Here is a 17,847-nt window from a genome sequence, read left to right as displayed (position 1 = left end):
TGATGAGAGTCAACTTCACAACAGGTTCAACCCCCCAATTGGCTTTGTGTTTGGTTTTATTTTGGCCCATCTGACAACCCCCTTCAATCTGAACGCAAAGTGACTTCAAACAAGTGCAGATAAGGCCAATTCACAGAGTCACTCTGATACTAGACACTCTGCGCGAGGCCTCCTTTTCACTCAGAGACGAGAGGCGATAGCTATTTGGTGCCACAGCGATAAAACTGCCCCCTCTTCTCTCCTCTCTTCTCCTTCCCCATCCCATTCCATTTGCACAAAATACAGACGAGAAAGCGATAGAGTCGGGAGCTTGTTGCCAAACCCCAACTAAATGGGTCAGACCAATCGCTTGAAAGGATTCGATAACGTGTGTGAGTCTTTCGTCTTGTGGCATGAGCTCAAAAGATTGTGGTTCGTTTTGAAAAGCCTTTTTTTCTCTCGACTTCTTTTTCGTTGTTTTATTTTTATGAATATTATTCATGGATGGATAGTGATCTTGGCTGAGTTCACACACAAACAAAGCCACTCAGTCTCTCCCTGCATTTAAGGACAGAACTGCTTTGTCACACACCAAGCATCTCATGACAACACAGTGGAGGCAGACTGGTGTGTGTGTGTGTGTGTGTGTGTGTGTGTGTGTGTGTGTGTGTGTGTGTGTGTGTGTGTGTGTGTGTGTGTGTGTGTGTGTGTGTGTGTGTACTGCGGAGCCACGTGGTCAGGGAAGGGCGGGGAGAGTAATCTGTTCTGCTTGTGTGGGGCTGCCGTAATGGGATGCTAAAATATGCATGGGATGAGGGCAAGCACACCTAAAATATGGTGTTTGTGTTTGCTATGCCACGCCACACTTTAAAATGGGAGTATTTTTCCCCACAAGCATGCTCACAGAGACACACACAGACTGGCACAAGCAGGCATGTGCACATACACACACGCACACACACGCACACACACGCACGCGCACACACACACACACACACACGCACGCGCACACACACGCACACACACACACACACACACACACACACACACACACACACACACACACACACACACACACACACACACACACACACACACACACACACACACACACACACACACACACACACACACACACAGCCTTGATTGATAGTGCAACCCAACATCCGCATGCAAACGAAGTGACTGTGGCAGTGAGGTGCCCTAAGATTCCAAGCCGACAGACAGCTCGCATGATAGCGTGGATTAAAATGAACTTTAATTAGATTACACCGTTAATCTGATTTTCATTAAAAGCCAAACTAGGAGGCCTAATTGTGACGCGAGTGCTAAAGAGTAATATCCATTAAAAGTCAAAACGGGAAGAGCGGGATCAGGATCGGAAGTGCTCTCTCCTGAGAAGCCAAGCATGGAATTAAATTATACGACACCTCATTAAGAGAAATGGAGGAAAACTCTGCATTTGAGTCCAGACACTCAATCATCTGTGTGAGGTGGGGGGCAAAAAAAAAATAAACATGAGCGGGATAGAAGGATAGAATGTTGCATTCTGATTTCCCTCACTCTGTCTCTCTGTCTCCCAGTCCGCCTCTCTCAATTCAGATGGAAATTTAAAGTCACCTGTTTCCTAAAGAATGTCTACAATTTAAAAAAGCACTTCATTTGTACAATGACCATTGACTTCATTTAATAACGCTAAATTAGTCCTTCCACTTCCACACATTTATAGTCACTTGGATAGATCCTTGGAAACATTTATTCCCTAATTGAAAGAAAATGGCTACTACCCATGAAGCTCTGCAAGCATGCCTGTGGTTCCATTCACAGCCTAATGGGTGACGTTGAAGCCATGAGGTAATGAATGACTGCGCCATCATACATAGGGCAGGGAGGGCGGTGTAAGCAGCTTGTAGAGCGGGGATGATTGTTTAGGAGCTGATGGATATTAATTGACACGGCTGTTTTTCCTGATGGAAAACAAATTAAGAAACAAGCAGAACAACAGCGAGGCCTACCGCCGTGGTCCGCGCTTTATTAATGCACAATAAGGAGGCTGTGACACCCACACACCCACACACAGTGTATACATGTTTACAAGTAAACCCTTTCAGGGGAGGTTAACAACATAAACTGGGTGTTTTCCTACTGAGCTCAGACACTGGAACACTATGAGGTCACATAGGTGTTATGCTCCATTTTACTCGGTTGACTTGAGAATATCATGGTGGTTGGTTAGTGGGCAGAATTCCGCTCACATCCCACACACAAACAAAACGCAAACAAGCCCAAGCCCAAACCACAAACACACACATCAATGATTTCTTGACAAATCGCAGTCTGCGCACGCACGCACACAGGCACGAACACACAGACAGACAGACAGACAGACAGACAGACAGACAGACAGACAGACAGACACGCAAAAGCATGCACGCACACACGCACACACATACACACACACACACACACCAAAATCCCAGTGATTGATTTATTTTATTTATTATTTTATTATTTTATTGTCCAAGCTCAGTCACTTTCAGTTTTCATTGTCTCCATTTGTCTTGGTGCAGGAACTCATCGGCGCTGACATGATCTACTTGCTGAGCCGGCCGTTTCCCAGTATAATTTGGAATGATGGGATTCCGTCTGCAGTCCAATTCAAAAGCTTCAGCTTGATTCACATACTGTGTAGTGCGAGCACAGGATTTAGCAGTGCCAGGTCAGACAACCACAGCTAGCATTTACCCAAAGGTTCAAGTTCAAGTTTAAGTTTATTTAGCCATATCAACAGCATAAAATACAGTTGTCAGGAATGTTTTTTGGTGTGCTCACACATACAACAAAACAACTAAAGACAAAAAACTGCACTAACGTTTTCTCTGATTATTCACTGGCGTGCGTTGCCGTTGACATGTTGGGTCACTCACTTTTTTTTTACTACTTTTCAACTAAAATCTGACATTAGACTTGCCCTTCAGCCAGGCATAATAATAGATACTTTGTAGTTGAATGAAGATATGAAGACCCAAGACTTTACAATTGTCCCGTTTGGACCCTTGCTTTTCCCCAAAGCTTGCCTCCTGTGTTCTAAACAGACCTTTACAGTAGTTCCTACTTATGCTTTATCTAATCCAATCTAATATGCAGGAGACTGTCTCTGTCTCTATCTCTCTTCTCTATGATTCTAATCTGTCTCACTCCTTTCCTTTCCTTTCCTTTCCTCCAACACTACTGGGTTAGCCAGTCTCCACAACTTCCATCTCTCTGAGCGGGATTGACACATTGATACATGATGGCGTTGTCTAGCCTGCATACGCATTCCACGGCTCCCTTTCTTAAGATGCACTCCACGACAGATGCCATCTACACACGAGCACGTGGAGCAAATTACATGAAGGCAGCGCAGCAGCAGCAGCAGCAGCAGCAGCAGCAGCAGCGAGTGAGAGAGAGAGAGCCGGGTGCTAGGCTCTCTGCACTACTACAGGCTGCTGATTTAGTGATTTCATGGTCTATTTGTCTCAAACACCCCACTGCTCCACATTACAATCTCCGCTAATACACAGGTGTACAGGGTTACATAAATGAGATCATTAACGCTGACGCATGGGGGAGGGGAGGAATGGGGAGGGGTCAGGGTGACAGGGGGGGTTGGGGGGGGGGGGGGGGGGACAGCCAAGGAGGGGGGACTTGTTTTGGTGCGGCACGCTGAAAGAAACCCTAGTTCCACATCCAAAAGCAAGTTTACGAGGAAATAGGAATGCATTGGGGGGGACTTGTAGTGTTGAGACACGCTTAAATCAACCACTAATTCCACATCCAAAAGCAAGTTCAGAAGGAAATATTAGCACATTTCTGTCCAGTACAAAGTCTGACTGTGTCAACCTGTGCTTCTTTAAAGGCTGTGAATTCTGTGGTCTTCTTACAGATGATGTTTCTGTGCTGTGAAGACCACTGGCCCTGTAGTCTGGGGGCCATTTGCTGTATAAAAGGGCAACCTACGCATGAACAATCAATGATACTGTAGTCATATACAGTAGTTTATGTGAAAGGTAAATGTCTTCGATTTCTCTGCTCGTCCGAGACTAAAATAAAGGTCCTAAATCGCAAATTTCTGATTTTGATTACTGTAAGTGTACTTGGTTGGTTAGTAGAAATATTTCAAAAACTGCTGCATTAATGAACTTGATTAAAAACAAACTGATGGAGCGCTTATTATGAAGTACACAAGTTACGCAACTTATATAATTTAAATTAATTTTTAAAATGATCACAATGAATGGGCACGACAGTTAAACTCAATCTGCAGTCTGCCACGTGGTGCGACTGCCTGCTGGACTAGGAATAGCTGGATGGCGATCAGGGCCGTTCACAATTCATTCCCTCATCGCACACGGGCCACAAGTGCCTCTCCTTGTCACCCGAGATGAAAAAGCATTCTCGATAATTGTGCGAAAATGGGAGCGTCGGAGGAGGGAGGGAGGGAAAGCGACGGGAGCGGCGCTCGGAAGAGGTCTTGCAGGTGTGTCATATATTTTGGGCCCAAAATGAGGAGCCGGTGGGGTTGGCGCGCATGTTCACAAGGGAGCCCTAATTCCAGCCATTAATAACTGCGGCGGCGCTCGTCTAGATTGGGAGACCGTTGTCACCCTCCAAAGTGAAATGTATGGTTTGTAATTACAGGAGTGGAGGGCGCAGAGTTCCACTCCAGCGGGCCTCTGCCATTCCATCAATGCCCCCCCCTCCCCTCCCCGACACACACACACACACACACCTTCTCTTCTGTCCCCTGTAACTACCGTCCCCCAAACACACACACACACACACACACCAGTCTTACCAACACCACACCTCTCTCCTCCTCTCCCCTTGTAACCGTCTTCCCTCCACACACACACACACACACACACAGACACACACACTTCCAACACCACACCTCTCTGACCCCCAGTGGCTCACACCAACTCCCACCGCAATTTTTCATGGTGCCCTCCGACCGCTCTGGTCAGCCCCACTCTCCTCCCTGCTTTCCACCGAACGCGCGCGCACACACACACACACACACGCACGCGCGCACACACCCACCAGCCTGTGATGTACCATATCACAGAGACATGTCTGTTTTTATAGCTGTAATCAAAAGAGCAAGTATGACTGCGGGAGTGAAAAAAACAGACAGTGAGTAAAGAGAACGAGAGAGAGAGAGAGCAAGGGAAAGAAAGACAGAAAAGTAGGTGAGAGAGGAGAAGGACGGGGAGAAGCATAGAATCCCGTCCCACTTAAAGACTCTAAAGGGGCGAGATCTATAAACCACCTGAGTTCCCACACCAGGGTTGGAACGCCGCTATTCGGAGACGCCCCACATGAGCATTGAGCGCCGAGCGCGGCTCTCAGACCTTAAACATGGATATACATTGCATCCTCCCATAGCCTATTCACTTATATTACGGCCCCGTAATCGTTATTGAACTTCTTTTATTCCCCGGCTGTAATTTTCTTGCATGTTACATCAGATTTGCACTTGCATTGTTGAATTTCATCCAAGGTTGATAAAGTTCAATAATTTGGCTAACCAACCATAGCTGGTATTCATTATATACCCAATAAACAGATTTATCACACAAAAAAAGGACATGAAATTCAACACTGAAGTCCCCCGGCCTCCATGTCCTGACCCGCTCGCATGCAATAACAATCACCTCATGCACCTTCTCCATGTTGCACAGCACTGGAAAGCACCTCACAAAAAGAAGATGGGGTGAGGCGGGAGGAAAGGACAGAGAAAGGGGACGGAGGGCAGGAGAGGGGGAGGGACCAGGAGGAAAGACGGAAGGAAAGGGAAGTGAGAAAAAAAAAGACATTTTCCCTCAGTCCTGTGAATGATCCATCTTTGTATCCATCTCATTCGTTACGGTATGAATTATGTATTTTAGCCCCACACCTCTTGTTGCAGCTCTGCTTCACTGCGCCTGTGTTTAAGGGCCAGCCTCATGCATACACAGCACTGCAGTAAATATAGGGGGGGTTTGTAATCGATTTAATGGCAGTTATGCTTAACAAATCAGACTCGATCTAATGATCATGCCGCCACACACTAACGCGTAGTTTGGAACACAGTGTAGGTACATATAACTAAGTCCACGTGGAGAGAGTGGGAAAAGTTTAACTTGAGGGTTAGTTGCACAAATAAACCTGAATGAAAGACAAAAAAAATAAAAGACATAAAAATAAATATGTGAAAAGCCTGCAAATTTAATACTGTGCTGAAACACATTTGTTAATTAATCTGTATATTCTCTTTTCTCGTGTTTACCAACACTGGCGCGGAGCGCTCACCAAAAACAATGGCGCGGTATGGAATTCCGATCATGCATCTGGGATATGGAACATTTCCAGCCAGGAATCACAAAGGGCAGAATTGGTAAGCAGTCTCCAGTCAAATTCAAATTAAAGGTGGAATACATCAGTGGCTCACAGACACTTTTTCTCTAACTCCCTCTCTCAAACACACACACACAAACACACACACACACACACACACACACACACACACACACACACACACACACACACACACACACACACACACACACACACACACACACACACACACACACACACATTATACAGAGGGATTCATCACCAGAAAAAAATGCTGGAATCACAGCATCTCAAGTCCAGAGGAGAGCATCATCTGGATAAAGCTATGATACACATATTTCTGAAAACATGATCAGATTACTCGTATCCTATTTGCTTGGATGTTTTTCAAAGCCTAAGGCTAAGGCTATACACAGTGAACGAAGGAGGTCTATTCAGAGAGGATTTTCTCCAACTGAGACCACAAGTAAAACAGATCAAGATAGTGTTGAGACAATCTGAGGTGAATGACCTCTCGAAAAAATATAACAAACACATCATTACAATTAATTCAAAATGTGTTTTTCTTAGGGTTTTTTTTCAGTGCAAATGGAAAATGTCAACCTCTAAATCACAGTAGATATAAAATAAAGCCCTCCTCATAAAGCCCCACAAATATTCAACAACAGATAGCCCTGTCAGAATGTGCCTCTGGAAAATGCACGCACACACCTCCAGCACTATACTTCATATATCATACTGACGTATGAGAAGGGAGGACTTGTGACAGAGCTGAGGAGGAGCCTTCACATGTGACACAACTATGCAGGCATGTGTCCTCAAATACCAGTCACTTTAATAATCAGGAAACTGAAATTAACTGACACGAATAACATTGAAATACAAGACTGTACATGGCTGATTTAACTTGTGACTTTGATATTGTACGATCATTCTTATTAACTCAAAAAACTTCTATAGTTATGTCAATTAACTGCAGGTTTATTAAAAAATATTTAAAAACAATTTGATCATGCAGTCATCTGACCTCTGTGCTTTAAACGTTATTATTTTTTTGCAAAGTGAGTGACTAAAAAATGCTGGCCGCGGTTATGTGGGGGATAGGATGGCTATGGTGACAGACAGGGGCGACGGTTCACACTGAGCTCTGGGAACTGTGTCAGAACGACATCATTAGGAGAGAGCGGGGCAAGGCAGGTGGCAGGAATTTGCAATTATTCAACTGCAAGACAGACCGGCAGTCGTAATGGGCTGGGTAGCAGCTTAGTCCCATTGTTGGCAAAGTTTGTCACGAAAAAGAATGATCTGTTTAAACAGCAGCGCGTGGGATTGTGGCATGAAGACTGCAGTCAACCCTTCACTTCAGAAACTCTGCATTTAGAGACTGGAGGCTATGTACTAACATTATTATTTTTAAATGTCTCAATTTTGAGCGGAGAAGTTTTTAAATGCACCTTAAAGTTGCGCTTCCCTGAGGATATTTTCCTCCGCCTGTGTTGTAGAATTCTGCATACTCTATTCAGTGTAGGACAAATACCCTCTGTCACCTGAAGCTTAAAAAAGAAAAAGAATAGACCAAGCGCTATGACGCTTCATTGAGAAGATTTGTTAATCGGTAAAGGGTTTGTGGAACAAGGCGACGCACAATGCGAGTGACAGGCTGCGGCGGTGGTGCCTTTGCTTAGCGGCCCTGGCGAAGTGGACACTCGGTGAGACGGTAAATAACTTTTAGTCGGTTCAATAGAAAAGAATTAAGGAAAGCGGAGGAGCTGCTAATGGGAATGAATGGGAGGCAGCAAGCGGGGTCAAACGCGATGCAGGATCAATGCCGAGGCCCAGGTGAGCACAAGTGCGCAAGCACAGTGCTAAGAGGGGAAACGAGAGAGAGGAGAGGAAAGCACGAGGAAAGTGGATACAAGTGAACATTCATCCCCATTACCCCGATTAAAGATTGAAGACGATGAGGGGATTGTTTTAACTGCGCAAAGAGAAGCGCCAAAAAGGGATAGGCCTACACGCGTTCACGACTTCGCGTGGCTGGTGCCATTCCTACAATGTTGTCCCTCCCCTATATAGGCCTATGCCTGCATACTCACCTGTCCCGTTCCTCGCTCTTATACTGGCACTATTAAAAGAAAAAAAATAATGCAACCTGCATAGTGTTTGGCATGCTGATGTGTGCTGAAGTTTAAATTGCGCGCAGCAAAGCCATGCGTGTTGACTTTTCAAAGTATCTTTAGTTCATACATTTAATAAGAGAAGGCATTGATAATGTCCAACTGTACATTTCTGTGAGGTGCAACGCGCGTTCTACACTATGGCGGTAGAATGACCTCTATACTGCTGAAAAGTATTGCGCAGAACATATAGGGCCTACGCATCAACATTCGTGTAGTTCGTTATGAAATCTTGTTTCATGTCAAGGTCATTTCATGAGGTTACTCTGTGTACTTGCCGAGGTAGGCGTAATAGGTGGACAAATAAATGCATTTACTGTGGGCCGGCGACTCATTTCCAAGTTTAAAATTCCACCCGTACAACATAGTCCCGTGTAGGTTGCAACAGATCTTGGCTGCTCTCTAGTGGCCATTAGTGATGCAGCCGAGACCGCTAGTCAGAAACCCAGACATTACTAAGACGACCTGAGGGCAGAGGTGGAAAAACTAGACAACCAAAAACTGCCAAACATACTCAAAGCGCCAAACATACTCAAGTAAAAGTAGAAAGTACTTCACTTAAAGGTGCACTGTGTAGGATGGTGGCCAGAGTAGGTATTGCAACTAGGCCTACAGCTCATTGAAACTGTGCTTCCTATTGACACATTCGATATTTTCTTTCATACTAAATAATAAAATAATATGTACTAGTAGGGCAGTACAGTAGATTTGCAGCTAAAATGTCTATTCTGGATATTCAAAATGGCAGACATGGAGAAGATCCACTTTTTCATGTATGGAAGTGCAATTTTGTCATAAGTCAAAAGTCATAATGAATATTTAGAATTTGATGGTGGAGCTAAGTATTCATGAAAACGGTAACATTTGTGAAAGTGCAGCATAAACTCTTGAAAGAAACTGCAAATAAAAAAATTACACAGTGCACATTTAAAAAAGTAATTTGAGTATACATACTTCAGTTACTTTAAATGAGATTTCATCTCGAGAATTCATGGTTTAAATATCATCCTCCATGACATCGATCTCTTGCTTGTCACCAGATATCATCCAACACATTGACCCAAGATACTTGGGACAAGTAAAATAGTGAAAATGTCATCCTGTGTAATTCCCCTTAATTTCCGGCAGATTGTTTTATTATTGTGCATCTCAATTTGTGTCTAACAGTCTAATCTTACTCAGTACTCAGGCCTGGTTCCGGTGTAATTGGTTTAAGTACTTGAGTCAAAAAGTACAAGTAAAAGTTTAAAAAAAAATTAACTACTTAAATATTGTAAACGGGTAACTTTAAAGAGAAGTTTGGACTTTTTGAGTAAATGTAATTAGTTACTGAGGGTATTGAGACGGAGACCAAGACCAAGTCGAGACCAAGAAGAAGACAGGGTGAGACCAATCTTTCTTAACGCTGCTTTATGGGAAGGTGTTGTGGTGATCTTGAGTGGATTGGTTTATGCACAAATCCCTTTTAAGACCACTATGCCAGACCAAAAGACAAGCCCAAGACCAAATGAAGCCTCCCAGACGCAGCAAGACTAGGCACATCTCTTTCAGCACCTAGAAGCAAGTAAAGACTCTCCTCTTTCGTGACTATCTACTACACTAATGCTTGAGTTGCCCTAGTCCCAGGCCAGACACTTGACATCATGCATGTGTGTGCACTCTACTTAACTTGAAAAATAACCTTACTTTGCATCTGCACTTGTTGTTCTGTACATTTCCTGTGCACGTTGTATCTGCTAGTGATGTTGGCTATGATTATGTCCTCGATTTTAAGTTGCTTTGGTTAAAAAAGCGTCTGCCAAATGCAATGTAATGTAATGTAATGGGGTCCAGACTGAGACAAGAACAAGACCACATAAAAATGGCCTTCAGACTGGTCTCAAGACCAAGAAAGGTCTCCAGGATTACAACACTAGTGTTAACCAGGGCTTCAACATCGAAACATGTGGACAAAGGATTTGTAATAAACTTGAACCAACAAATAAACACAAAACAAAAGCGTCATTATCTGTGTATAGTTTAAATCATCTTTATGGTTTAAGAAAAATCAAGCAGAAGCAGAACCAAAAAATGGTGCATTGTTATGCTATTCATTCCTATACATGGGTTCTAAATTTTGTTTATAACCTGACTGCGCAAACCTATCTGCGCACAACTCAACCTCTGATTGTTGGAAACCGCTGTCGGTCAAAAAATTAGCTCACATGGTTGGCTGCCAGTGTCTTGCCCCTCCTCACAACATCGTGTTGATAAACACTGAGAACTCGCGTTTCTGATAGTATGAATTACTCTAATAATAACTGACGTCTTAATGCATAATTCAGACTAAATTGATTTTCATTATATTGATGGCTATTAGGAGTATTGATAACCTAGTGGTAGTAGTAGTGTATGGCCAGGTGAAGGCAATGCCAAATGTGAGAGTAGCACCACACAGCTGATCTCCCCATCTTTACAGTATTCTTTTTATAATATGGCAAATTTTAATTTTGGGATCCATGATCTCCAAAAACCATTATAAACCTGACACCCACTGATACCTCTACACCTCTGCTGTCTCCATCCACTGTTCAAATCTGTGTGAAATGATCGTGAAATTCCAATGCAGACAACCTCATGATAATGTTTGCCTTTTTTACGCACCCCTGTTGTTCACTTCCTTGTTCTAAGTATTTTGACCTATATTTGTTCAATTCTATGTTGTCAATATAATCATACCTGTGGCTAACCAGGTGAAATAGACGTTTACCAGAAGAAGGGAAAAAAAATCAAGGAAGGCGTATGGCTATAAAGCTCAATTGATGTCCCTGGGGGGGGTATAAGTCAACTTCGGCTTTATAAAGCTGAACCAAAGTAGATCCCTTATGAGCTAGATTTGTCTAAGACCCATTAAGTGAGTACTCAAGCAGTGTTCCAGGTTAGGATCCATTAATTACAGTTATAAGTGACAGCTCATTTGGTTGTGCTATGGGTCTCAATTAGCCTGGCCGCGCCAAAAACCCCTACAGCCCGGGAGCAAATTCATTTTGCGGCCACTAGGGGCGTCTAGATTTCTAGGCTAGGTCTCAATGCCATCTTGAAATGTGTTCAGAAATAAGGTACATATTTGAAAAATATATGAATAAATAAATAAAACATTATAAAGATAAAGAATAAACCCATTCTGATACACCCATTGTAAAACACTTTAACTGTGCGCTGACTCTCCTGAAGCACAACGGGACTGTTGCAACCAAACCGTTTTAAATGTGATACTATAGCACCACACAGTGGATGGAGATTGCCAATGAACCTCTGAGTGGACCAATGAAAGCCTACTTTATATTGGAGTGGTGGGGATGGTGGTAAATATTGAGAGGGGAGGCGTCTGCATTGACAAAATATTCTTAAACACCATGACAAACACAATATTATTTAGGGCACTTCATGAGTATCGTTGGTATACGTTTTTTTTTGTTTTTTTGTTTTTTTTTCAGATCCCAAAATATCCCAACATTTCTACATCAACAAAATGAACTATCTTCATGTCTGATAGTTGCACTCACCGATTCCAGAGTTAGCCCCAGTGATGAGCACGACCTTGCTGGACAGGTCTCTGCCCTGTAGGATCTCCAGGGCTGACGTGTTGCCATCAAACCTCTTGGGCTTCACCTGCAGGTCCTCCACAGTGAAGGCCTGGCGCGGGTCAAAGTAGGTGGTCCTCTTGTTGATATGGCTGACGAAGGAGATCGAGTTTGGAGGTTACTACATGACTCTGTCTTTTTCAATGCATACATACATGAGCAGTTATTATGCCTAACATACTGTATTCATATTCCCGAATTGCATGAAGGCATGTGAAGTATGTAGCCTCATGATGTGTGCCGTTCTGCCAGTGGAATGCTGAAAGAGTCATTGTAAAGTCTTTACTACCATAGTACAACTGCTACTATGACATTACATTATTTAGTAATATATTATTTAGCAATATATTATGACTTGGTCATTGCCATTCTGGTAAATTTGTAACTGGGGCCGTGTCTCAACAGATTACAAAAATAAATAGTTTGTTGATGTATTATAGTGGATATGGATAAGAGATTCACTTAACATTTTTAACATTTTGTTATTTATATTTTACAATGTGGTTTCCAAAATTCTAACAGATTCTAAACAATATACAGTAAATATAATAAAGAAGCAAGCAACAATAAGGGGGCTTAGCATAAACACCTGGAAGAGGTCACTCGATGTTAAATTTGTTAGACGGTGTGTGTGTGTGTGTGTGTGTGTGTGTGTGTGTGTGTGTGTGTGTGTGTGTGTGTGTGTGTGTGTGTGTGTGTGTGTCCATTAACATGACAGGTCATAGGCAATTCAACACTGCTTACCACACTGGTGCTACACTGTGCAAGGCATGCATTTGAAAATTGGTGAATTTAATATTTTGTGAAATGAGTATTGGAACTATCAATGATGACCATCAAATTGTTGTCAGGTTCTAGTTCTAATGCTTGCCATACTGGCCTAAGTAGAAGAGGAGGAGTGCATGACGGTCTCCTATGAACATGTGAAAACAACTTGGGCAAAATGTTGCTTCTGCTTGGCTCCCAATAAAAAACGACCTGCCAAATCTGTCATTTGTTTACTTAATCACTGTAAACTTACTCCACATAGAAGATCTGTCCCTTATCGTCGGTTTCTTGTTCCCATCCGTACGGTAATTCTACACAATAAAAAAGTATGACCGTTACACACGTTACACTGTCAACCAACACAACAAACATTGCAATAAGAAGTACATTAGTACATTCAGCAGACATTTTGATTTACAAAGAGGACATATAGTATAGTGCAAAATACAGTGTGTGGGGGAATAGAGGGTACAGCACCATACAAGAAAACAGTGCAGCAATATATGCATGCTATGGGGGACTCCTAAAGCACGTAGGCATGACAAAGTAAGTGTACAGCGTTAGAGACGAGTAGTGTTGGTTTCTTTGCAGGGAAGCTTTCTCAAAAGAGCTGAGTCTTCACAAGCGCCTTGAAGGTTGAGAGGGATGACCCTCCTCTTGTAGCAGTTAGTGGCTTATTCTACCATAAGCAGTGGTGTAGTTTACTTTTTTATGGTGGGTATACTTTACATATGAGAATTTTTTGAAGTGGGTATACTGTATATATTTGTGCCATTCAAAACAATGGATCAATCAATTTTAAGTGGGTATACTGAAATCCCTGAAATTTAGAAGTGGGTATACTCCGTATACCCGCGTTCTACATAGACTACACCACTGACCATAAGCCAACAATGACAGAGATCTGACCTTTCGGGTTGAGTGAATAACAAATGTGCTGCAGCAGACCCTTTGCAAAGGTTTTATTGCGCAATCGAGGAGGCCAGTGAGGAGAGAGCTGCAGTAGTCAATGCAAGAGATGACCATGGCCTGCTGAGTGGCATATTAGGTCAAGTGTGGTCTGATTTGTTTCTATATTGAACAATGAGAAGTGGCACGTCTGTGAAACCATGGCAATGTGTTTGATGATACATGCAGCAGAGCTTGCTGTAGTTTTGTAGGCAAGGGCCTTGTGATTTGAGCAGACACTGGTAGCACCTATGTAGGTTGACAAAAAGGAGTGGTATACACCCTTTTGGGTCGGGTGAACACCAGTCCCACCGTCACATTCTGGACCATTTGCACAGGTTTTATTGCACAAGCTGGAAGACTAGATAGGAGACTTCATTATAGGACTAGGTGTTTAAGTCCCTCATGTTCATGCCAAGTGACGGTGGAGTGAGATTTGGCATTGATGACCATGTGACGCCACCATCGCAACACATCACCAGATGTGTTCCTTGGCATCCTTGGGTGTTTCGGCTCTCTCGTTCGACACTCTCTTCCAAGGTTGGACCACCACAGGCTGATCAGATCTGGGTGTGTGTTGCAAGGTAGAACCACATGGTCACCTGGCAGCCCACGTTGTGTCCCTGCGCTTAACCCACAGCCAGTGACTGCTCTGCTCAGCCGCCACAGACAGTTATTTTATTGCCCTCCGTTGGGCCTGCCATCTGATTCCAACTTCCTTCAGAAGCCCCGTGGTATTTCTGGCCACATAGCCTCTGCAGCCCACCTCCACAGGCCACACCTTCACATTCCAGCCTCGCCCCTCTGCTTCCGCTGCTAGGTTGCATACCGCAGCCTCTTCCTTTCATACGCCTCCCAATCGCATGCTCCCATGGGACGGTAAGCTCTACGATGAAGACACACCGGCAGGAATTGGACCATAGGACCAGGTCTGGGTGCAAGTTTGTCACTGCAATTTCAGGTGGAAAGCGGAGCCTCTGACTGAGGTCCACCCGCATTTCCCAGTCCCGGGCTATGGTCAGTGGGCCTCCCTCCAGAGTAGTTGGCTTGCTCCCCCTTTTCTCTCCTTCGCGGACAAAGGGTGTCTTCCATGGGACAGCTGGTTGGGAATTTGGAGACATGGCATTGGTGGTTTGCCTTTTTACTCAAGTTTGGCAACCAAACACCTCAGCACCTGATTGTGGCACCAGGTGTACCTTTCTTGAGTCAGGCTGGTCTTACAACACACCGAGATGTCCTTGAGGCTTGCAGGGATGGCACACAGAGGACAGGCTGGTTCCTCTCCATACCACAGGTGTAAGATGGTTGGAGAGGGCAGCACATCATATGTGGCCCTGAGGATGATCCATGCTCCACAGCTCGCTCCATGTTATTCTCCTCCTCTCAACACCCTCCCACCTCATCCAGCGACCTTACTGCGCCTGGGAGACTGCTTTGCTGCTTCCTCCTGCTGGCGCACCTCTTCCACTACCATGTGCCGTTGTTCCCTTGGCTTGGCCTTTTGCCATACGGGTGTTGTTACTTGCACACCAAGACCACTCCTGCCATGCTGGACATGCCCTTCTGTACATCCCGGTGGCTGAGGGCGCCCTTTGCCACTGCGACTGCTGCAGATGGTTTACATTTTCTTCCAGTGGCTAGAGTTGGAGCTGCACCTCTGATGAATGGATGCCAGGATTCAGTGAGGGTCATCTCCAGCCTTGCTTTGGCGCATTTATACTCCTCCCAAAGGTTTGAGACTGGAATGGATAGGGCCCCATTGCCTTACAGGCATATGCTGCTAAAACATTTGGGCAGTCCAAGCCACTTCCTCACCTGTGCATTCACCAGCCTCTCCAGCCGGTTGGCATGGGATAAAGTGACCTCGTAGATGGAAATTGGCCACATGAGGCAGGGCAGCAATCCAAACTGAAGAAGGCACCACAGTTTCAGCTTTCCAGAGAGAGCAGTGTTGTTTATTTGCTTGAGGCCATTGATGGTATCCTGCTAGAGTTTTTCCACCTGCTCCGAGTCTTTGAGCTCTGCGCTGTACCAGCGGCCAAGACCTTTGATAGGCTTCTCTAGAACTGTTGGCATTGGCTCGTTGTTGATGTGGAACCTCTCATCTGCGAGCTGGCCCTGTGTATCATACTGTGTATCATAGGCACACCAGTGGTATGAGAAGCCATAAGAGTGGGGAAAAAATGGCCCAATGAGGTGGTATACATAACAAATAGAAGGGGTCCCAGCATCGACCCTTGGGGCACCCCTGTGGAGAGGCTATGGGTTGAGGACAGTTGTCCTTGCCATGACACGTTAAATGAGAGCCCAGCGAGGTAGGGTTTGAACCAGGAGTGGACTGTACCAGTAGTGCCCATGTTTGTACAGTAAGAATATAGTAGCAGATAGGTCAATTAGCATAAGTACTGAAGATTGTCCTTCAGTTCTGGCAGCCCACAAAGCGTCTACACATGACAGCAAGGCAGTTTCAGTTGAGTGGCCACTTCTGAAGCCAGACTGTTTTGGGTTAAGTCCGTCATTTCGAGTTAGGAAATCAGTGACCCGTCTTATTACTGCCCTTTCAACTGCTTTTGATAGGAATGGAAGTAGTGAGACCACCCAACAGTTTTCAACCTAAGCGGAGTTGAGTGTGGACTTTTTCAGAAGAGGACGAGAATGAGGCTAGGAGATATTGAAAGGCCTCTAGATAGGATGGAATGTGTGCTTTGCACTATTTTCTTTCTGTAGCTCTGAGAGTAGTGCGTTCGGCCCAGATGGAGTCTGTGAGCCATAGACAAGACTGGGTTAAGTGTGCAGGTTTAGTGGATGGAGGACGCAGGCTATCCAGACAGGAGCTTAGGTCATTGGTAGCAACATCAACCTCTAGTGAGAAAAGATTACAATAAGAAGGGTAAGGAGGAGGCAACAATGGTGGCAAAGTGGATAGGAGACAGTTTGCATACTAGATTTCAGCAGAACGTGACTATACTGCTTGAAAATGGTCGAAAATGAGTTTAGACCGGAATTTATTCTTGTGTTAAAAATGTACAACTTTGTCCCGTTTCAGAAAAAAAATGATAAAAACAGATTATACTGCGCTTTTTTGTTTTAAGCGGTTACGTCGTACTAGCCAAGAACGCAGTAGGCCCTACAGCGCCGCCAGTTAGTATTGGCACCCTTTAATTTTATTTACAAAGTATGCAATATATCCAGAAATAAATGGTAATATACACAACTTTTACCATCAGGATCTTTTAATTGAACATTATAAGACATGTAGAATTGCCAAGTATTTATTTCCAAATGCATTTTGTAATTTCAAGCAAAAACACGAAAAAGGGCATGTCCAGGAATATTGGCACCCCTCCTTCAAGGGTTAATTGCACACTATTAGACAACAATGGCAGCCTCCGAAGGTTTTGTTTTTCATCAATGATTGTGTTCTTTCATTTTACAACCAATCCACTGTGCATTTGGATGTGTTCTTTGGGTTTTTGTCTTGCTGGAGTGCACATGATGTTCAACTCAAACCAAGTGTTCTTGCCATGGTTACAAATTTTCCTGTAAATGATGATACCTGTCATGTCATGATGCCTGTCATGATACCTGTGATACTGTCAAAGCCTCCAATACCTGATGTAACAATGGGGTGACATAATATTATGGATCGGACACCATGCTTGATTTTTGGTAGGGTGTCCTTTTCCTTAAAGACTTTCTTGCAGAGTATGCAAACATACTGTTTGTGTAAGTCACTGAAAAACTGTGCTATTGCTTCATCTGACCTTAAAACATTCTTAAAAGGGCTGTGCTATGCCTGTGTTTTCTCATACAGCCATCAGGTGTTCCCTGTTATGACTTTTATTAAGCAATGTGGTCTGCCTTGGTCTCCAACCAAAAGGCACTACTTTGTGTAGTGTTAAACACGGGGTACTAATTGAAAAAAAACTACACAAAACAGTTCAAAGTTGACAGTCAGGTCTGTAGATGTTAGC

At 43.9% G+C, this 17,847-nt stretch overlaps 1 protein-coding gene across 1 annotated transcript in view; it reads right to left on the bottom strand.

Annotated features, from left to right (window-relative positions):
* Positions 1 to 17,847, bottom strand: part of wwox (WW domain containing oxidoreductase) — a 348,328-nt gene that overhangs the window by 313,157 nt on the left and 17,324 nt on the right. Inside the window, exons 3-4 of the mRNA XM_063196638.1 lie at positions 13,179 to 13,236; positions 12,080 to 12,249 (exon numbers count right to left, since the gene is read on the bottom strand). Coding sequence (XP_063052708.1) covers positions 12,080 to 12,249; positions 13,179 to 13,236 — 228 coding nt within the window. The remainder of the gene's footprint in view (positions 1 to 12,079; positions 12,250 to 13,178; positions 13,237 to 17,847) is intronic.

The sequence above is a fragment of the Engraulis encrasicolus genome, chromosome 4, assembly GCF_034702125.1.
Source record: "Engraulis encrasicolus isolate BLACKSEA-1 chromosome 4, IST_EnEncr_1.0, whole genome shotgun sequence".
In the NCBI taxonomy this organism is placed as follows: domain Eukaryota; kingdom Metazoa; phylum Chordata; class Actinopteri; order Clupeiformes; family Engraulidae; genus Engraulis; species Engraulis encrasicolus.
This window is presented reverse-complemented; position numbering and strand designations above follow the sequence as displayed.